Source organism: Vicugna pacos, chromosome 1 (genome assembly GCF_048564905.1).
Source record: "Vicugna pacos chromosome 1, VicPac4, whole genome shotgun sequence".
NCBI lineage: Eukaryota > Metazoa > Chordata > Mammalia > Artiodactyla > Camelidae > Vicugna > Vicugna pacos.
Genome location: NC_132987.1, coordinates 10,040,256 through 10,064,026, shown reverse-complemented (window position 1 = coordinate 10,064,026; position 23,771 = coordinate 10,040,256). Strand labels below are relative to the sequence as shown.

General features: G+C 39.7%; 1 protein-coding gene across 3 annotated transcripts in view; it reads right to left on the bottom strand.

The window, feature by feature from the left end:
• The window catches only part of UBE2E2 (ubiquitin conjugating enzyme E2 E2), a 325,579-nt gene that overhangs the window by 70,452 nt on the left and 231,356 nt on the right, over positions 1–23,771 (bottom strand). For all 3 annotated transcript variants that reach the window (XM_072948958.1, XM_072949060.1, XM_072949014.1), the window contains one exon: positions 8,710–8,842. In XM_072948958.1, the coding sequence (XP_072805059.1) occupies positions 8,710–8,842 (133 nt within the window). The remainder of the gene's footprint in view (positions 1–8,709; positions 8,843–23,771) is intronic.

Sequence of the window (23,771 nt, the reverse complement as noted above, 5' to 3'; positions counted from 1 at the left end):
AGGAATGGTGAGTTTTGTTAATCGTTTCAATTACGTCTTCCCTTTGGGAATCCTATTCTGGAAATTTATAGCTCCAAAAATTCAAGCTGGGGTTGAAAACTACACATTTTTAGGGGTGAGGTAATTTATTCTAGGGTTTTAATCCCCAAATCTCTATGCCTAGCTCATCACTCACTTGAATTGCAGATCTGTAAGGCTGCCAGGTAAATATTTCCCACGCATATGTCCTGCGGTTTCCTCGTAGGAAACACGTCCTCACCCGGTCATTCAGACGAGAAACCAGAGATCCTCACTGATGTCTCAACCAGTCACCAGTGGCTACAGATGCCACTGGTAGAACAGTGCTTCTCAACCATGGGTGGTCCTCCGGGGACCTCCAGGGGACATGTGGCAATCTCTGGAAACAATTTCGTTTGGCACAAATTGGGTGGGGGGGACAGACAGGACGCTGCTGGCATCTAGTGTGTAGATGCCAGGGACGCTGCCATGCATCCTACAATGCAAAGGAAGGCCTCCACAACAAAGGAGGCTCTTGTCCAAAACATCAGTCATGCTGAAGCTGGGAAATCCTGTTCTGTCCTACCTCAAATGTAAACTCTGCAATAAGGGCCACCTCTGCATGTTTCGTACCCGGGCTGGCGTGTGGAACACACGTATTTAGTCAATAAAGGAATGAAAAAAAGAATTCACATATTGTTCCCCTTGTCTTCACCCCCAAAGCACAGCCCTCATCCTTTTCTAGCCGGGACCACTGGATCGGCCCCTAACTGCTGCTCTCCTTCCTCGTCTCCCTGCTTCCCAGCGTGTCTCTTATTCATCTCTATATATGAAGGGCCTCCCCAAAAAACTGGTTCAGAGAACCTATTACATAATAGAATTCATCTATACTAGAGTGTAAAATCTAAGAACAAGTGTTCCTTCTTCCAGAGATTCAAGCAATTTAGGTTTTCTCTACAACCGGGAGATGAAAGGTTTGGTACAGGACTGGGTTCGAATTCCAGTGCCACCTACTTCCTATGTGACCTGCATGCCACTTCAACCTCCCTGGCCCTCTGTTTTCTGATCTATGAAGTGGGGGTGGGGGAAGGGAGGGAATAAATACTGTCTCCCAGGCAAAGTTGTATGGATGAAATTAATTCAACAAAATTTTCTTTAATGGAGGTACAGGGGATTGAACCCTGGACCTCACGCTTGCTAGGCATGCACTCTACCACTGAGCTACACCCTCCTCGCTAATTCAACAAATTTTTACTGTATTCTTAACTGAATAGCTGGGCACTGTTCTAGGTGCTGGGAACACAGAAGTGACACAAAAACAGACAAGTCCCTGGGCCTCACGGAGCTTATATGCTAATAACCAGAAGAAGGGAAATGTAACAAAGTTATAAACAAAGAGATGCATGACACCAGGAGGGAGAAGTGTTGGGGAGAAAAAGCAAGTGTGGTGGTGGTGGTGTAGGGAGCTCAGGAGCACAAGGTCGGGTGTTGTTCCTCAAGATCTTCCCTGAAAAGGTGACGTCTGAGCAGACACTTGAGGGAGAAATGGAGTGGGCCATGCAAATTTCTGGGGGAAGACAATGCAGGCAGAAGGAAGAGCCAATGGAAAGTCTCCGTGTAAGGAGCTGCTTAGAGCATCTGAGTCAAGAGTGATAGCTGGCGATTTCTAAAAGTATGTTGGGAACAGGGTAAGTCTCTGAGGATCTGTGTGCTTTTACTTAGTGAGTTGAAAATCACAGAAAGGTTTTATGCAAAGAATCCACACGATGTGACTTACATGATAAAAGGGTCACCTGATGTACAGGTCTACACTACAGGGGGTAAGGCAGAAGTAGGGAGATCAGATAAGAGGTTCCTCAATAATCTTGGGGAGGGGAGCAGTGGATGGTGGCTGGGGCCAGAGTGTTACAGAAGGAGTGATCCTCAGTAATGCTCAGAGTCTGGGTTTATTCTGAAGATCTATTTCGAGCCAGTGAGACTGGATCTGGGTGGCTGTGAGAAGAGTCAAGGGTGACTGCAAGATTTTTAGCTTTAGCAACTAGAAAAATGGAGTTCCCATTCACTGAGGTGGGGAGGACTTGTGGACCTGGATTGACAGAAGGCTGGTGGGTGTGTCATCAATGGTTTGGTTTTGGGCCTGACTGTTGGATGTTCGACTGGAGATGTCAAACAGGCAATGTAGTAGGTGTGAAAGCACTGGATTCCCAGCCAGACTCTATACGACTGTATGAACTCAGGTTAAAAACAAGTTAATTCATGTCACTCCATGACAACCGTGTGTTCTCTCTCCAAGGGCAAAGCAAACAAGCGGGCAGTGGGTTCACACGTGTAAGCCACAGCTCTCTCTGAAATACTGGGAGACACTGTCAACTTTCCTCTTTGCAGAAGCAGCAACAGCAGTCAAAACAACTATTTAATAATAACCCAGCTAGAATAAAATTATGGAACTCCGTGATGATCTCTCTCTAGCTTTCAAATGCCGGGTATCATTGTCTCTTGTGGAACTAGTTAGCTGCTCTATTCACAATTAGCCTTGACCTATCAATTTAAGGTTAAATATAATGAGGATAATCAAATACAATTTTTGAAAATGTGATGGACCTAAATTATCTATTTCATGGTCTGAAAGCAGTTAAGACCTCTCCTATTAGCTGACTTTTCATTAGTAAGCAAACCATAGTTAATTTCATAAAACACAAAACCAAACCATAAAACAGAATACATCTGAAATGATTTAGAAGTTAAGATTTTTTTTAACATGTATTTGGTGCAATTTGTAATGGAAGAACAAACTATATTAAAGAGCCTTGAGATATAATTAATATTAAAGAGTTTTTTTTTTCTCACCTGAATGTGTCTGCCTGATGTTTTCCTGTTTGTTTTTTTAAACATCGTAGGCACAAATTTTATCATTCCTTTTTGGAAAATACCTCCTGGCAGAAACCGTCTTGCCATTACCAAGGTAAGAAGCCTTTCCAGTAACAGATCTGAGCATCAAGACAGAACATCTGGCTGGGGCAGGGGTGGACCGAGATAATAAAACAAACAAGCGACACTTGATGCTCCCACCCACCTACTCTGAGATCTGAGTAGAAGGCCCGTTTTTTTTTTTTTTTTAAATAAAATACCCAGATCCACAAGGATACAGAAAAAGCCAAATTATGAACAGGCTACGTCTATGTCTTTCTCCCATGGAAACAAAGACCTGACCTGTTCCCTAACACGACTCCTTAGTTAGGACAGATGTTGTCAGAATCTCTGAGACATGAAACACCAGACACAGTGTGTCACAATCTTTTCAAAGTGTTTTTAGCAGAAAAAAATAATATAGGAATAAAACATATTCCATTATTTTGTTTCTGAATTAAATACCTATACATTAGGTTAAAAAAAAGTGCAGCTTTGGAGCACAGGAGTAATTATCTATAATATGAATATGAAAATATAATCCCTAATAAGATGTAAAACAATTTCTGCTTCACAAATGGATATCTGAATTATAACATTAAAATGTATGTCTATACTGAAAAAGAAATACAGTGTTAAAAAACTTTGGAAGATAAGTGAGTACGAGGGATGTAATGTACAACATGATAGATATAATTAACACTGCTGCATGTTAGACATGAAAGTTGTTAAGAGAGTAAATCCTAAAGAGTTCCCAACACAGGGAAAAAAAATTTTTTTTGCATCTGTGTAAGATGATGGATGTTTACTAAACTTGTTGTGGGAATCATCTCATGATGCATGCAAGTCAAATCGTTATGCCGTATATCTTAAACTCACACAGTGTTTTATGCTAATTATATCTCAATAACACTGGAAGGGAAAAAATGGATAATAAAATTAAAAAAAAAACCCTGTGGAACATACCAGTGATGATTATGCTTTTCCTTCACTAAACAGATATTTTCTCTGAGAAATAATATTATCATTGGTGGTGAAGTATTCAACTAAGAATTTGGCATTCGATACGACTACCAGTGTCATACAAACAAAACTCCTGAAGATTTAGTAAAAGAAGCATAAACATATTGATCATAAAAGAAAATCAATGTATTAAAAGTTGTACTGAGATACAGCATTTGAAAGTACAAGCAGTACTTGACTGATTTAAAACTACTATACTAAGTTTAATGATATTACTCACATCATTAAAATCTTGCTGTGCTTGCCTTATGAGAATTTAGGTGAGTTCTGGAAGAAATTATAGGAGTAGCTCATCTAGGGGCGTGAAAAATCAGGGACTGGAGTGTGGGATGTTCAAACTGATGGAGTCCTACTCCCTAAAAGCTCCTGCAGTGAGAAGAGGCACCCAAGTCGCTCCGCTGACCTTTAAGTGACATATTTGAGAGCTACAGTATTTAAAAGTTCTCAGGATTCTATGTATGAGAGTTTGGAAAAAGGCATCTTGTAGACTTAGTCATGCTACAGACTAATTTTATGGCAGATATTTGATAAAAATTAGTCAGCCAATAAGATTTATTTGTGAGCCTCTGCTCTCACCAACAATTCTCTCTGACACCTACGGCTACGTTGGTTCATTTTTCATTTCCAACACTAGAAAATGTTGCATGGATCAAAACTTTTGGCTAAGGTTGCTGGAAAAAGAGCAAAGGATGAAGGCAACAGAGAAAGAGAAACAAGACTTAACCCCAAATATGGACTCTTTAGAGTAACAGGAGACTAGAAAGAATGGGTGTGGTACTTCAAAATTATTAAGTCTTTGTTTTAGTTAACAGCTTTCAAGACACTTGCATACTTTCCCCCTTCAGAGTATCACATCTGTCTACAAAACCCGATTTCTAGAACTGATAAATTAGGTGGTGATAATTTGCTTTGAAAACTTCCCACAGGTTTCGAATTAAGTGTGCAATTAAATTGGAATTTGATTACTGAAGTTTGATTATTCTTTGTCCTAAGAGATTGTTTTATCAAATTTATTCACTGAAGGGATTTGATTTTTTTCTGGTAATGTTCTTGACAGGTATGAATTCAGCTTTTTTTTTTTTTTTTTTTTTTGGAATACTCCCAGTAAAGGGAAGCCCAGTCTCAGAAGTTGAGCTATTCAAAAGCAGACTGTCCAACCCTGGGGCAGATTTTCCTCACAGAGAACTGAAATCTGCTTCCCTGTAACTGACACCCTCCTGCTTCTATTTCTGTCCCATCCAGCCAACCAGGATCAAGTCTAATCCTAACCCACACCAGCGTTTCTGAAACATCAGAGGACAGATACCACATTCCTTCTACGTCCTATTTTTCCTAGTAAACATCTCCAGAGTAACTATGTACAATTCGGTGGAAAGTACTTGGTCCCTGGAGTCCGAGTTCAGGAGATTCCTGGTTGTATATTATTAGAAAACCTCTGTAAGCCTCATCTAAGTTTCCTCATCTGTGAAACGGAACATCCCAGCCTTACGAGGGTGTTTTGGAAAAGAAATGGGTGGGCATGGTGGATACCCTAGACAGTGCTGGACCCAGTGAAGAAAATCAACAGTGCTAATAACTCTGCCCTCTCAGCTTATTCTTGTTTGCTCTTCTTTTTTTTCTTTATTCCCTTTATTTGTTAAACATTTTTTATTTTTGTCGAAGTGTAGTTGATTTACAATGTTATGTTAGTTTCAAGTGTGTACAGCAAAGTGATTCAGTTATACATAAATATTCTTATTCAGATTCTTTTGCATTATAGGTTATTACAAGATATTGAATATAGTTCCCTGTGCTATACAATAGGACCTTATTGTTTATCTATTTTATGTTTAGTAGTGTGTACATGTTAAAACTAAACTCCTAATTTACCCCTCCCTCTTACTTCTTTCCCCTTTGGAAAGAAAAATATAGTTTCTTTTCTATGTCTGTGAGTCTATTTCCAGTTTGTAAATAAGTTCATTTGTATCACTCGTTTTTAGATTCCACATATAAGTGACATCATAAAGTATTTGCCTTTCTCTTTCTGACTTACTTCACTCAATATGATAATCTCTAGGTCCATCCATGTTGCTGCAAATGGCATTATTTCATTCTTTTTTATGGCTGAGTAATACCTCAGTGTGTGTGTGCGCGCGCGCACGCGTGCATACCATATCTTCTTGATCCAGTCATCTGTCGATGGACCCTTAGGTTGCTTACATGTCTTGGCTATTGTAAATAGTGCTGCTGTGAACATTGGGGTGCAGGTGTCATTTTGAAGTAGGGTTCCTTCTGGATATAAGCCCAGGAGCGAGATTTCTGAGTCATATGGTAAGTCTATTCCTAGTCTTTTGAGGAATCTCTGTACTGTTTCCCACAGTGGCTGCACCAAACTGCATTCCCACCAACAGTGTAAGAGGGTTCCCTTTTCTCCACAGCCTCCCCAGCATTTATTATTTGTAGACTTTTTAATGATGGTCATTCTGACTGGTGTGAGGTGATACTTCATTGTAGTTTGTGTATCCTTCTTAAAATGACGAGCTCAAAAATAAATGAAGCAATCCAGATATTGTGGAACTGGTTCAGAGTCCCAGAGATTGTATTCCTAAGAATATCACCTCAAGGCTTCAAGAACCTCAAGTTCCCACAGGATTTTACTCAGTCAAAAGCCCACAAATTCTATTTATATAAAAAACAAAGCAAGTCTCTCTTTCCCAGCTGTATCGTTATTTCTTTCTGATTTTTTTCAGTGAAATACTGTACACTTAGCCACTGAAATTCCATCTTATGAGTTCTAGCCCATCCTTCTTGGAGATGGAATTATTTTACCTAACCTATTAGTTTTACTTCCTTTTATTTACCTTTTATTGTCAACCTCCTACCTTTGTCTAATCTGCACATTTCTGTCATGCGGAACTTGGGTTAGCCCACACATTGTCTGAGATGCATGTTTCACAGAATAGACTACACCAGACTTACAAGCAGCACAGCTGCCTGATCAGAGACTTCCCTCCTCTGCCCCATCTGTTTTTCCTTTACTGAAAGGACTGCTGAGAAAGGTCCTCACCAGCAGTGCAACAGGTATGCAGATGATTTATGGGCTGAAGGCTAAGACATGAGGTTTCTGCCCAGGAAAAGGTGAAAATAAGGATTAGTTATACTATGGCTTCATCACTGGAAACTGACCAAATGCTGCTCTGGGAGGTCACAGTGCCACCAGCTCCAACAGCTGGACAAACTGTACTAGGCAATGTAGTAAGGAACACGGGCTTTCAACCCAGACTTCCTGGGTTCAATTCTGACATCATGATTTGCTTGCCTCATTATCCTGAGCAAGTTACTTCATTTCTCTGTGCATCGGTTTCCTATTTGGTAAAATTATACTAAAAAGTTATTACTTTTTGCTTTGATAGCAAAGCAATAACCAAGCATTAATGGAAAGGAAGAAAAAAGGAATAGAGAGGGAAATAAAAGAGGGAACATGGGAGCGAGAGAGGAGAATCAGAGGAAGTCAAGGTGAAGGTCTAGTCTGAGTCTTGCTTTTTAAATCATTTACTCCTACCCACACCTCAAATAGGTTTTACTTTCCTGGCTTGAGAAATTAAGCCAGGTCAAATGAGAATTTTGTATGGTGGCCAACGGAGTCCAGGTCCTCTTTTCATTTCCAAAGTGGAGAAAGAATTTAAACTTGTCAGATGACTGAGTTACAGGCAGTAGAAAGTAATGTGAAGAATTCTTAAAGTATTAAATAAGTAAAATCTGACCATGTTTTAAATAAGTAAAAATATGACCATGTTCTGATTACACTGTATTCTTACACTTTCTTCAGTCATTTATGTATGAATTTTCATTAACCCGTCATTCTTATTAATGGACTATTACAAATTCTTTACTGAGTTTTCTTGACATGATTTTTCCTTCAAATGAAGTACAGTTTATTTACAACGCTGTGTTTGTTTCAAGTGTACAGTAAAGTGATTCACTTATACATATATATTCTTTATCAGATTCTTTTCCCTTATAGGCTATTACAAGATATTGAATACAGTTCCCTGTGCTATATAGTAGGTCCCTGTTATTTATCTATTGTATGCATAGTAGTGTGTATCTGCTAACTCCCAAACTCCTAATTTATCCCTCCCCTCCCTTTCCCCTAGGTAACCATAAGTTTGTTTTCTATGTCTGTGAGTCTGTTTCTGTTTTGTAAATTAAATTCATTTGTATCATTCTTTTAGATACCACGTATAAGTGACATCATATGGTATTTGACTGACTTCACCTAGTATGAGACTCTCTAGGTCCATCCACTGACACAGTTTCTAAGTTTCAAGTCTCTGTGGGTCACACTTTCCATTCCAGTGTGTGTGCATCTCATGTGAGCAGGTGAATCATGGAGACACCAAAGCTCACAGCTGGTGCCCCAAGCCTGACCTCGGGGGGGCTCCCTCGCCCCTGGGTGAGGTCTGGCTCTCTTGACTCTGGGTCCAGCACTGGCCCAACCTCCCTGTCCTACTTCCACTCATAAAATGCTCTCTCCTGTCACATTAAAGTACGTCCCATGGAAAGGAGGCGTGGGAAAGGATGAGAAAAAGCAATGAAGTATGAGTGAAGGGCTGGGGTGAGGGAATTAACAGTAATTTTCACATTCTGCTCCCCTTTACATACAATCAGCCCTGGGAAGTTGTCGAGGCTAACAGAATAGAAATGCACTCTTAGATGTACATATGTAAGAATATAGTTATAGATATATATACATATGCAACAATATATATTGCTAAAAATGGATGAATACTTCATACTGACCTTAGGGGGTTTAAACGGATAGTCTGGTGAAAAGGTAATGTCAAGAAAGAACACCCCTCCTTCATAGACAGATCCTGGGGGTCCCAATATGGTTGACCTCCATTCATAAATGTTGTCTCCTTTGGGTCCAGCACTGAAATAAGACATACAAATGAAATGTGCTTAGCGAGTATATAAAGCTTGGAATTAAAAAAAAATCTATTTATGGTAACAATAAATTGAGCAATTCCATAAATACACACCCAAGTTAGTAGGTTAATTCCATATGATGATTCACTTGTTGAAATGATCAGTATTCTCTGAATGAAACATGTTGTTATAACTGAATAAAACAGAACCAAGAAGATTCCATTTTGCCGTTTATGACCCTAAACCCATGAAACAAAAGATTCCAAGGACCACAGAGCAGAGGTAGGAGCACACGTATTTAATAAAGCATAAAATTATTTCTGAAGTCCTGAAAAGGGTGATATAGTCATAGGGTCAGAGAGATAAATTTTCAAATTCAGAAGGAACACTAGAGGGAAAAAAATCCTTCTGGTAACTAAGAACACAAATGAGGTTCATGGGAATCAGTAAATTCTTATCATTTACAAGATTCAGCTCAAGTATCAAATTCCATCTGAACCTTCTTTTTCTCTCTCCACCCAAAGATTACCTGCCAATGCCCCCACCCTCCAAACATCACACCCAGTGTGACTGTAGAAGATAATGTGCATCATTTTGTTTTATACCTGGTTTTGTAATTGTTTACTTTTTTCACTCCTCCCTAGAATTGAAGTTCTTTGAGGAATAGATTTTGCCTTGTCCTTAGTGACTCAAAGGACATGTTTGTTGGATGATGATGACGATGGATTAATAGCAAATCAAGAGAAACCACAAGGCTACCAGCAGCAAATATATGTCCCTCAGCTGCAGAGAAACTCACGGAGGAAAATAAGGTCCACACAAGTCAACTGAACTGTGTTAATTCTCTCACATTCATAGGAGGCAAAGTGAGATTATAATTTAGCTCTCCTATATTCTTCCTGGCACATCAAGCTAATCCTACACTGAACAGCCAGAAATTCCCCTCACATCCCGTAGCAAAGTGGGCAATCCCATTAAAGTGCTTGGGAAGATTTTACTGCCAGCAGAGATTTGTTCTTTCTTCATTTGACATTGGTTCATATCTACCAAAAATTCATTACATATCTACAAAAAATTCAAGAATTCATACAACTCAACATCAATAAAAACATATAACCTGTTAAAAAACTGGCAGAGGACCTGAATAGGCATTTTTCCAAAGAAGATATACAGATGGTTAACAGGCACATGAAAACATATTCAGCATCATTAATGATGAAATGCAAATCAAAACCACAAGTTACCACCTCACACCTGTCTGAATGGCTATCATCAAAAAGACAAGTAACAAGTGTTGGTGAGAATGTGAAAAAAAAGGGAACCTTTGTGCACTGTTGGTGGTACTGTAAATTGGTGCATCTACTATTGAAAACAGTATGGAGACTCCTAAAAAAACTAAAAATAGAACTACTATATGATCCAGTAATTCCATTTCTGGGTATTTATCTGAAGAAAATGTAAACACTAATTTGAAAAGATATGCAACCCCATGGTTCACTGCAGCATTAGTTACAATAGCCAAGATATGAAAGCAACCTAAGTGCTCAATAGATGAATGGATAAAGAAGATGTGGCGCGCACACACACACACACACACACACACACACACACACACACACACACACACAGGAATATTATTGAGCCATAAAAAAGAATGAAATCTTGCAATTTGGGATAAAATGAATGGACCTTGTGGGTTTTATGCCAAGTGAAATAAGTTAGAGAAAGACAAATACCATATGATTTCACTTATATGTAGAATCTAAAAGACAAAACAAATGAACAAATTCACCTAAACAAAAACACAGTTATAGATACAGAGAACAAACAGGTGGTTGTCAGAGGGGAGAGGGATGCGGGGAAGGGAGAAACAGTGAGAGAGATTAAAAGGTACAAACTTCCAGTTACAAAATAAATGAGTCACAGGTATGAAATGTACAGTGTGGGAATACAATCAATAATTATGTAGTATTTTTGTATGGTGACAGATTAAAAAAATTAGAAAACCAAAAAAAGCATGCATTTTAAACAAGTTGTGATATTCTGGGAATGCAAGGATAGTTTAATAATAGAAAATTATTAATGTAATTTACCTGATACATTAAAGTAGAAAAACTGATAATCTCATTAGGTGCAGAAAAAGCACTCAACAGGTTTTAATAGCAGCCATTCATGATGAAAACCAGCAAAATAAGAATAGTAGGAAACTTCTTCTTTACTGTACTAGAGGTTACATTCATCAAGGTATGAAACACACAAGGCAAAAACAAAAGGTTTATGGACTGGGATGGAAGAAATAAAACTGTTAGCATCTGCAGCATTTATGTACACAGAAAAACTCCCCAAATCTACATGGAATGTATCAAATTTAATAAAAGTTTAGTGGGGAGAGGTATAGCTCAGGGGTAGAGTGTGTGCTTAGCTTGCAAGAGGTCCTGGGTTTAATCCTCAGTACTGCCACTGAAATAAATATATAAACCTAATTACCTACCCCCTCAAAAAATTTAAAAAAAAAGTTTAGTAAAGCAGCTGGATATAAGATCAATAGGCAAAAATCAACTTCATTTCAGTACACCGACAAAATTAGCAAATGTATTTTAAAATACCTTTTACAATAATATTAAAAATATTAAGGAACCTATGAATACATTTCATGAAAAGTATATAAGATTTTTATGGAGAAAATTATAAGATATATTGAAATATACTCAAGAAAGTTAAATAAATGAAGACACCAAGTTTATAGTTAGGGAGAGCTAATATCCTGGGGATGTCATTTTTCCCCAAACTGATACAATGCAATTCCAATAAACCCAACAATTTTTAAAAAAATTGAAACTTGACAAGTTGATTCCAAAATGTATTTGGGAGCTCAAAGAAGCTCCTCAAACTCTGCTACACATGTATGAAAATCTGATATATGTCAGAACACATGGGGCTAAGAAAATAGTTTTCTATTTGGACAGTAGAGTCATTGAATTTCTACTTCCATAAATATATAAATCTGTTGTAGATGGATTAAGCACCTAAACTCAAAAGTCAAAAGTTTTAGAGTCTGACTAAAGAGAGTGACAAGGCAAGCCATAAACTGAGAAAAGATACTTGGATCCTATAAAATTGACAAAATTTCAGTCTGGAATACACAAATTTCTATAAATCAATACAAAAAACACTAATAATCCATTAGAAAAAACACAAATAAGCATTTCCAGAAGGAGGAAACATGAAGGGCAATAATCATATGAAAAATGCTCAGTCTCATTAAATCAGGGAAATAAAACTTGAGATTACAATTTAATATTATTCTACAAAATATACAGGCAAAAATAAAGGACTGCCAAAAATCAAGCACTGATGACAATGTGGAAAAACAAGAACGCCTATCCTTGCTGATGAGTGTGTCAATCACGCTGATGAGAATGTGGACTTCCCTAGTTAAGGTGACTATATATTCTCCTATATTACAACATGGGAACTGCATTCCTAGGTACAGACCACAGAAGAAATTTTACACGTGTACCAGAAGACATGTATAAGAATGTTCATGGAAGGACTATTTCTAACAGCAAAACTGGAAACAACACAAATGTCCATCAACAGAAAAATGGATGAATTCACCCAAAGGAGTACTACACAGCAGTGAAAAGATATAGACTAACATTGATCAATTAAACTAAAAAATCTTAAAAATCTTATATGAAAAATCAGGTCTAAAAGGAATGTGTTATGGTATGATACTATTTCTACAAAGTTTAAAAATAAACAAGAAAATAAACTGTTGAGGGATATATACAAAAAGTTCAAAAGAGTATTTTCCTGGGTAGCATCAGAGGGTGGAGAAGTAGAACACAGGAACGTCCATGCTTCTGGTGAGGCTCTACTTCTTGGGATGTAGGGCGGGTCCAGGAGTCACCTGTTTTACTATTAAGTTTCATAACTTACTTATATGTTAGAGATCTTCTCATACATGTATCAAATTTTCATATTAAGATAAAGTATGCCCAAAAGTGTATAAAAATGCTAAGCGAGAACAGCAAGTTGCAGCATATGTACAGTGTGACCCTACTGTATCCACTAGAAAGATCAAACCCTATTGTATATCATTTATGGATATACGTATCAAAGTCTTTTAAGACATGAACTGGAAAAACAGACCTAAATTCATGATGGCAGCTGTGCCAGGAACAAGGCAGAGCTGGAGAGGGTGATGGGGAGAAAATAAATATGAAGATGGCAGGTGAAGGAGAGTTCAATGAAACTTCTAGGGGTTGATTTCTCTTATTTAAAAATGATGTAGTAAAATGCAAAACAAAACCACAGTGAGCCAAATTTATTGCCAAGTACTGAAATACATTGAGAAGCAGTGGTCAAGGGACTGGGGTCCAGGATTCCCACCCCAAGTGCCCATGAACCTACCTCCCCTGAAGCAGACAGGGAGGTACAGACAACATTCAGGCCAGATGACAGCAGAACTTGGCCAACAGCACCTGGCTGCCAGACAAGCTCACTCATTCAGATGAATAATACACATGGTTACGCCCTGAGCTATAATTAGACCGAGTACAAATAGATAAGTTTATCAGAAGGAAGAGCTTAAAGGTAGACTAAATTATAGGTTTGCAGTTACAACATTACTTCAAGGTAGATGAAGAAGTTTAGTTGGAAAAATACACACAGGAGAGTACACAGCTATGAAACAGGGTGCAGAGATGCACTTCCCAAATACAGATATAATATATGAGTCACTCTGAGAAATTTTAAGATGACCTTCCAAGAACGGTAATCACAGTTAGTTATCTAATTTAGGCTAATTAAGGAGTCGCCAAATAGTGCCAGCAAAGAAGGAGCTCAGAAGTAGAAGGCAGGAGATACTTCACCAACTCGGCAGTGTCTGTAGATAACTTACATTCAATTTGTGCCCATTCCAAGTTTTATCTGGCTTGCAGTCAGAACTCCAAATTTTATTGGGCCTTTGAAGTCAGTAAGCTGTCTAGGCACATATTAACAGTGGAATAAGTAACGCAGTTAACAGTATCACTCTGAGTTGGTTCATGCTGCCAAACTATGGGTTTTTTTTTTTTTTTGAGAAAAAAACTAGTAGTGACAAACTATCTGAAAAACAGATTGGTGTTTTAAAATGCATTTAAAGCTAATATTATTTCCCTAATATACAGTCTGAGTCTTAGAAATCTGGCCTCCTCCATCATCTTAGAAATCCCGAAGCTTATAGCAGTGGTCCCTGAACTCCCCCTTTGTCCCACACTCATTTTAATATGTCCCGTTGAGAAACCCCAGCGTAAAATCCAAAACTGTGTTGGAAAATATGATGGCCATGTAGCCACTGAGCACTTGAAATGTAGCTTGTTCAAATTAAGATGTGTTATCATGAAAAGATGTTCAACATCGACCATCAGGGAAATGCAAATCAAAACCACAAGGAGGTATCACCTCACACCTGTCACAATGGCCATCATCAAAAAGAACACAAATAGCGAATGCTGGCCAGGATGTGGAGAAAGGGAACCCTCATACACTGTTGGTGGGAATGTGAACTGGTGCAGCCAATGTAGAAAACAGTATGCAGGTGCCTCAAAAACTAAAAATAGAGCTACTTTATGACCCAGTGATTTCACTCCTGGGTATACACTGGAAAAACCAAAAACATTAATTTGAAAAGACACATGCACCCCAATGTTCGGAGCAGTATTATTTACAATGGCTAAGATATGGAAGCAACCTATGTATCCAACAACAGATGACTGGATTAAGAAATTGTGGATACGTATACACAATGGACTACAACTCAGTCACAAAAAAGAATGAAATTTTGCCATTTGCAGCAACATGGGTAGACTTGAAGGGCATTATCCTAAGGGAAACAAGTCAGACAGAGAAAGACAAATGCTGTATGATATCACTTATATGTAGAATCCAAAAATACCGCAAACTAGTGAAATAACAAAAAGGCAGCAGACTCATAGATACAGAGAACAAACTAGTGGTTACCAGTGGGGAGAGGGAAGGGGTAACAGAAGGGGGGTGGTGGGAGATACAAACTACTACGTGTAAGATAGGCTGTATTGTACAACATGGGGAACACAGTCAATATTTTGTAATAACTACAAGTGAGTATAACTTTAAAAAATTGTAAATCACTACATTGTACACCTGAAACTTACATTTTGTAAATCAACTATACCTCAATAAAAGAAAAAAAAAAGAATTTATAGTGAAAAAAAAGATTATGTAATACCCGAAAAAAAACCCCCAAACAAATTAAGATGTACTATGAATGTAAAACACATACTCAAAAATTTTTTAATGTTCTGTTCTTTTTCTTTAAATTGAAGTATAGTCAGTTTACAATGTGTCAATTTCTGGTATAGGGCGTAACACTTCTGTCATACATATACATACATTTATTTGTTTTCATATTCTTATTCATTATAGGCTACTGCAAGATAATGAATATAGATCCCTGTGCTATATACAGAAGAAATTTGTTGCTTATTTTATATATAGTAGTTAGCATCTGCTAATCTTGAACTCCCAATTTATCCCTTCCTACTCGCTTTTCCCTCCCACGCCAAAGTTTGATGACAATGCAAAAAGAAGGCAAAATGCATCATTACTTCTTGCTAATTACATGTTGAAATAATATCTGGAATATATTGGGCTAAAATATATTAAAATTAACTTCAACTACTTCTTTTTACATTTTTAAATGTGGCTACTAGAAAATTTTAAATTACATATGTGCTGCACATTATAGTTCTTTTGACAGAACTGAGCACTGCTGTCCAACCAAACTTTCTGTGATGATGGAAACATTCTAGTCCTCCATATCCACTGGTAACTGCCAGCCACAGGTGGCCATCTGGCCTCACTTGAAGTGAGGCTAATGAGAATGAGGAAGTGAATTTTCAATCTCCTTTAATTTTAATACATTTAAATCCAATAGCTCCATGCAGTTGGTGGAGATCTGTATTAGACACTGCAGACCCACTCTGATTAGAATGTTTTTTTAATAGGTCAGAATTACTTGCATCTATACAAAAGAGAAGAATGGACTTTTATATACTTTGGACTCAAAAAGTGAGAAGCAGATGCTGCAGATTGTTTTACACTTTTAATGATCGCTTTTCCTTTAAACCGATCAAATGAAAGTTGGTGCCAGAGGACACCTGCGGTACGGAGCAGGGCTGAAGCCTAAGAACAGGCTCTGAGCCAGACGTGCCTGTCTGAATCCTAGCCCTGCCACTGAAAACCTGTAAGACTCTGGATAAATACGTCATCTTTCTCTTAGTTTTCTGATCTGCAAAATGGGGCCATTCTAGCACCAACTTCATGGAGCAACTGTGAAGTTTTAGTAGAACTGTACTTAAAGAGCTTGGAAAATGGGGCCTGTAAAGGCCCAAATAGTAAGCCTCCAAATGTTAGCTGCTACTACAGTTGTGGTTATGCCCCTGGATAGTACAGATGTTCACCAACACACTCAAATGGTTAACTGCCTGGTGGTTTTCTAACAATGGCGTCAAGCTCCCAGGACTAGAAAACAGGACTTGTGCACATTAATCACCATCACCATCACTGCCATCATCACCACCATCACCACCATTATCACCACCATCATCATCATCACCATCATCATCACCACCATTGCCATCATCACTACTATTGTCATCACCATCATCATCGCTACCATCACCATCACCACCATCACCACCATCACCACCACCATCATCATCATCATCACCATCGCCATCATCATCACTACCACTGTCATCACCATCATCATCACTATCATCATCATCATAATCACCATCATCATCCCCACCACCACTACCACCATCAGCATCATCATCATCATCACCCAGCGACCTAATCTTACGATGAGGATTTAGGTAGAGTGGAACTTTGGAGACCATTAGAATTCATAGCTGCCACTCCCAGGAAATCCAATTTTTCATGGAATAGAATGTTTATTCACAATCAGGATTTTTAGGTATTAGGTTTTTAAGCAATGTTTTCCCACTTGCAGTATTCTTCATGATCAACACCCTTAATTATTTAAATTTTTAGACTTTATTTTTTAAAGAAGAAAAATAAACAGTTAACAGAGATAAATCTCAAAATAAAATGCAGGTAGATGAATCTATCAAAATGCAAATATCAGTTCACAAATTACACATTGGTTGAATGCCCAAAGTTGCTGCTTGGAGAAATTCTTCAGAGGATCTATGCTATAAACTGTGTTCAGCTCTCCATGCTGCTACCCACAGTGCGGGAGCCCTTATGTATGTATGAAATGTTACACATTTACGACGAAAAGGACTAAGTGCTCACTCTGTCTAAGATCGTAAGTTTCTTTAAATATATCTGAATACTTTCAATGAGCTGTGTCATAGCTGTGACTCTAAGACCAAGAGTTTCTGGCTGTGTCTGCTGCCTTTTCATTTAATGCTGACTCTGAGCAGGCAAAGAGGAAGGATGCCCGAGCAATCTTGGGATCCTGGCTCCACGGGACAAGGAATTTGCCTTTGGAGAGGCTCTTGGACATGCCAACGTGAACCTAAAATCGATGGGGATGAGTGGTAAGGAGGAGACAGTACAGGGGGATTTCTCAGGAGCTCCAGCCATCGCTGCTTATATGTCAGACTCCATGGAGCTGAAAATTCACTCCTTCCAGCTGGGAGGCACGCTGTCCACACACAAATGCTATGCTGCACCTATGTCCAAAGTCTCTTTGGAAGTAAACGGCTGCAGGGATTTTGAGCCTCTAGGGTTAAACACAGTAATATAAGTGTTTCTCTGGTGTCAGACTGGAAGGAAAGGGTCGTTAAAAGAAAATATAAAGACCAGGCCCAGATCAGCTGCAGATAAGGGTCATAGGAATGCCAGCTGAAGAGGGGAAATGCCACAAAGCTGCCTGAAAGAAATGAGAAAAAACACACGGGGGTGCGGAGGGGAAATGTTTTCAGTGTTCTCAAGGCCAGACCCTGACCTATTTGCGGCTAAAACCAACAGTGCTTTTTGTCTTCATTTTATTAAAACTCCCTGGAGCCTCTGTCCCCTGATTCCTAAAAAACTCTCTTCCCCAGGTCTCCCTCCAAGGGTCTCCGTCTGATAGGGTAGCACTCTGATTCCTCTGCCCTTCAGTGACAACCTCTTCAATGTCTGCCTCCCCTAGGGGTTCTACCTCGGCCCCGCTGTTTTCTCACCTTCGATCTGGGTATGTCATTATCCTCCTTCGACAATCAATCTACCAAACACTGACGGAATCTCCAATCTGGTCCGAAACTTGAGAATTAACCTGGATAATGCTTCCTCCTCCTCTGCTCCTCTAAGTGCCCCCAAACCACTAGAACCCTATCCCATAGCATGTTTGTCATCTGTCCACTGGCTGTATCCCCTCTCACTGGGGTGATGGTACCAGCATCCTTTGTGGCTTCCCTGCCCCCAGTCTTGCTTTTCCCCAGTCCACCCACCAAAGTGCGGACAGGGCAAGCTCCAGAAAATCTTTCCAGTGGGATCTTGTCTCCCTGCTTTCTCTGGCTTCTAACACCTTCAAGATCAAGCCAGATTCCTTTGTAGCATGCGACATCTTCCGTAAAGATCTGGCTCCAACTTACATCTCTGGCGTCACAGTTTACACCTTCCTCTCTTCCACCTCCATTCTCCAAACATACTGGGATCGCATGTAGAACTTCCATGGGGGCTGGGCTCTTTCTTGGCTTTTGGATAAGACGCTCCGTAGGTCTAAACATTGTCTTTGTGCTTCAGGTCTTAACTTAGCTGCATTCTCCTCCAGGACATCTTTCTTATCCCCAAAGGCTAGGTTCTCCACTAGAAGGGGTAACATTCTATGCAAACATAGCGCTATAAAAAAGTTCTTTACCCATAAATATTACCCTTTAATATTGGGGAAAGAAGCAATATTAAGGACCAATATTATCTGGAGCACAGGAAAGAAGAATCTGCTCTGATGCTGACAGGGCATCCCTGATGGCCAAGGGAATGTTGAGAAAACAAGCCTGGACTGCAGCTCTTGAGGAGACAACTGGAGAATGGTACTTCACAAACTCCCAAGGTCCCCATGGTTGTATCCAGTAATTTTTTCTAAAAGATCAGTATCACCAAAGTCCAATATAACATCCTAGGAAGTCAGGATGTAGTAGTGCTGATGGATCCATTCTGTATACTCAGCTCCGAGCAGAACTGGACTGTGAATATTTCCTCCTTCAGTTTCTTTCCAGTCCGGTGTTTATTCTTAAGGTATTTCAAGAAAAGGAATCATTCTATACTTTTTGTCAATGAGTCCTTAATAAATGGGAGGAAGCTTTACCCTCAGTCACACTTTCCAGATTTGAGATGCAAAGATGACAAAAGAAATTCATTTGACTATAGTTATCTTTTTGCCAAACCTTAACGTCACTACTGTCATCTACTTTGTACCCTTTGCTAACAGTGTCCACAACTGAAAAGAGGAAGAAACAAGAAGAAAAGAGAATTTTAAACACAGAACAATTACTGCTGAATCCCCAGGGAAGGCAGTGGTGAACTAACCTTCTAGAAGTTATTAAAGAAGGCAGAGTCTCTCAGTTAAATTCATGACTCCAGAGATTTCCTTGCTTCTTTCTGTATTACATAATGCAGGAGAGTATGTGTGTACGTGTTTAATCTTCCCAACGTGTGACGTTTTGCAGTGAGTGCACAATTTTCCAACAGGCTTAAAATTTTCAGAGACATAATGGTACGAAATAGTGAGCAGGGAGAAGCAGAGAAGCTGGAAAACAGGAAGGAAGACCTCTGGGAAAAACAGTATACTCCCTCTTCTCCTTCTAAGCTACATTTTTACGACACACTCACTTGTAAGCACAAAGACAGGCCACAGAGTCAACAGGAACCAAATCCTACTTTATATACGTGTGTTGTTGGAAATACAGTTACAATCATGAAGACTTCGGAAACCATCTAGCTCAACTTTTTCATAACCCAGAAGCAAGCAGTAGAACTGGACTGGAATTCCATTGAGTTCAACAGGCATAAAATCAGTCAGAATTATTTAAAATACTGAATTACAGAACTTTTAATCCTATCGTTGGCAGCCAGGACTCTAGAACTAAGTTGATGGAGTTAGTCTCAGCCTTTAAAAAAAAATTATATATCCTTTCAACATACCTTCTCTTTGCAGAAAAAACGACCCACTTCAGAGCAGTGTTTCTTAGTGTGTATATGCGGGGGTGGGGGTGGGGCTGCGGGAGTAATCTGAAAAATTGAAAACCCTCTTCTCCCACTGGGAATCACTTGTATTTCAAAGCCTTCATTTCCAAAGTGATAGAATTAAGGGTCAGCAAAGTGACGGGCTTTGCCCAGGCCCACACAACGGCTGCGCATAAGGCACGAAGAGGCAGCTGGGAAAGCGGTGTGCCCGCTCTGCGATAACTGCTCCACGTAAGACAGGAGGCCGGACGTCGAGACCAACGTTTGGACTTTCTGGCACCTTTTCATCCTGGGCAAGTTTCAAGGACTAGATTCAGAAGTTGGTAAACAGCCATTTTCATTTCAGCTACCAAATTCTTTTTTGTTTTCTTTTTTAACTTTTCAAACTAGAAACAGTGATCTTTGACTACTCTCTTCAGTTCTTTAATGAACCAGTTCTGGCAACACTGCTTTGGGTGCCCACCGCCCACCCCAACTCTTGTGCATTCTCTCTGGTCTGTGTGAGATATGAAAGCTCTTAAGGTCTTCAGGCCTCCAGAGTCAGCCTCTCTTGTCTGCACTGGAAGAACAATTTTGGCCTGTGGGCTAGCCTGTGGGGCACGTAATGGCTCTTGTATTATTTAACCCCCCCACCCCACTAGGCCCAAGTGTTAGACAGGAAGGCTGTAATGTGGCTACTGATCTTATCTGCAGATTAAACAAGCTTTTGACAAGCTGCTGCTGCCCCCACACAGTTTGCAGGAAGCCAAATCCTTCTCAAAATGCTTCAGTTCTCAAAAATGTTACCATTCGTAGGGGACAGAATGTAAGTTCGCTTGGTATCATTTCAAATGCAGCTTTATTACTTTCTAACATCTAGACTATATCTAACTAACAATTCCATTTGAAAGTTTAGATGACAGAGTTTAGGGACAGAGAATTATTCTTAGGATAGTTAAGATTTTCTGTTTAATTGTATCCAGAGTTACTATCAAGGCAATTTGTTTCTCAAGCAGGTCATATACCTCCAAAATACTCAATGCACTTTTCGCTGACTGAGAACATCTTTTGTTTCTTCCACAGGAAAATGGTCATATAGTTGCCTAATTTATTCCAGAACAGATTGGTTGTGATATCCCACAAACTGCAAGAACTTCTTTGTATCCTTGACACTGCTATTTGGCCCCAAGACCCATGTTAACCTTTCTGCCTGGAGGCCAAGGTTAGCACAGAAAAAGAAGAGGAAACAAGTCAACCAAAAGGTTAACGGCAAAAGGAAACTGCACACATAGATAGTTAGTTAATGTCTGTTGAAAAATAACAAACATCTTTAGTAGAACAGGCGGCTATGAGTACAGCATAGTAGTAAAGAAAGTGGCTTTCACAATGAGAGAGCCAGGCTCTGCCCCTCACTGTGTGAAAGGTAAAGTAAATTTCAACAGGTACGGGGAGATGGGGTCTAACAGGTGAAAGGCACTGCATGGAAATAAGACAGGGGGAAGTGGGTTCCCTGTTGGGAGAACGGCATATACACAGGTGACTGAGTTTTCGCTGTGAGGGCCTTAAATGCAATGATAGGAATTGGATTCAGGAGAGGTGTGGTTTTCAAATTTCTTGCTTCCAGGAGCTGCAGGGCTCCACTGAGGTCTTTCGGGATCACTAATCCATTCCTTCCCCACATGAGATTCGACCAGAGAAACTCCACTTTATATATTTTATACACACATATATATTTAGTAAATAAAGGGAGTGTAGTGCTTTAAGAAAAAGTCTGAACAGCTTCTGGAACTTCCAAGAAAAAAAAAAAAAAAGCCTGAGTCCCACTCAAGATAAACTGAACAGAACTGAATGAGCAATGAGCACCTGGGTTGAGAACCACCATCACAGATTCTGGGGTCACCAAGGGCCTCAAAGTGTGGTCCAGAGAGGAGCAGCACCACGCAGACCTACTGAATGAGCCTACATTTAAAAAAAGAGTGGCGGACGACCAGTACGGACATTAAAGGTTAACACTGATGGAATTTTCTAGTAGGGATCACACGATGAAATCCCCATAACAGCGTAAGATCTCCATTTTACTGAGTATCTCCTACAAGCTGGATGTTGTGCAAAGCACTTTCCCTACTTCTCTGTAAAACAGAACGTTACTGACTGTTCAGGGCTGTCATGAGGATGAAATACCCATGAAGTGCCAAGGACAGTGTCTGGGAAAGAGTGGGTGTTTTAAAAATGGTAACTGTCACCATTAACACATACTCCTTCAAGTTACTGCCACTCTACGAACTGTTATCTGAAACTAAGGCTCAAAGAAGGTCAGTGTCTTGACACAGGTTACACAGTAATGGTGGAACAGGGTGTCACACCCAGGACTGTCTCATTCAAAAGCTGTTCTTCCTTCTACACCAGGATCTGACGGCAAGGCTCAGGGCGGACTGAAAGTGGGAGAAACAGAAGACGTGGCAGCCCTGATCATAAATCAAACGGTGCCAGCACAGCTCCCTATATCTCTGCTGAAGAGACGAGAATTGGCTAAAATTACAAACAAGTATCGATAAAAAGCAGATTAGACTCATTATGGTCTGAAGAAAACACCGAAGTCCCAACATAATGTAAACATTTAGCAACTTAAGTCAACAGCTTTTATAGAGTGATATTTAGTTGGTATTTAACAATCTTTTGACTCTGGACAGGTTGAGAAAGGTCACACAGCACCTTCATACAGATCATCTTCTTAAACCTTCACCACAACTATATAGGTGGGTTATCACCCTCAAATGAGATGACTCCGTTTACTTTCCTCCTCCTTAGACTCCTATTTAATCTCACAAACCTGGATTTCCTAATACCTTACAGTGGCTTTCATGGAAGAATCAGGCTTTGTGTTAAAAAAAAAATCAGAATTTTCAACGACATGCACAGATTTCGTATGTCGTCCTTTCTTCCCTTCAGCCCATCAGCAAAGGTCAGAAGACAGATGAGGTTCTGGTCACAGGGAGTGAGGACAGGGAGGCAGCAGTGGTCCATCTATCTCGTCCGCTCCAGACAGAGGGGATGGGAGGTACCTGACCAAGCTCTGTGAGGTCCTGGGCTCCTCCTAGCTGGAGGAGAATTTTTAAGAGACCAGCCACACGAGATGCCATGGTGGAGGAGAGAGAGTAGGCAGCCAAACAGAAGACAGCACTTCTGTCCTGCTCAGTTGTCTAAGGACAGTCCATTATGTCCTCGCTTTCATGTGAGATGTTGCAGTCTGTCCTTGCAAAACATTTGCAGAAGTGACTTCCAGCACTCAACGTGGTGATTTAATATTACACAAAGTTCATTAGTCATGGTACCTACATCAATTTTCTACAGAAGCCATCATTCGCCTTCAGATTCCAGCTATCGCCTTCTCTCTTTGTACGCAAAACAAATACAGATTTTACCGACGATCTGCTACTTAAGAACCACCAATTTGTAGTATCCCTTAATAATTCCTGTCAACGTTGGCTATCTTTGAGGGATTTCGTGGTTTTTGCTTTTGGCAGTGCTGCAATGGTGGAAATAACGTCTACTGCCAGTCCCCAGCCCACAGTGTCTGCGAGTATGGAGGGTTGCCGGCTGCCAAGCAGATTTAATTTACCCACTTCTCAGTTTGCATTAACCTTTGAATAATAAAGCACAGCTGAGGCTGCTGTAAGACACAAACCGAAGAATGAATAATTAAAAACACCTTCTCAGCCTTGGAAAGACCA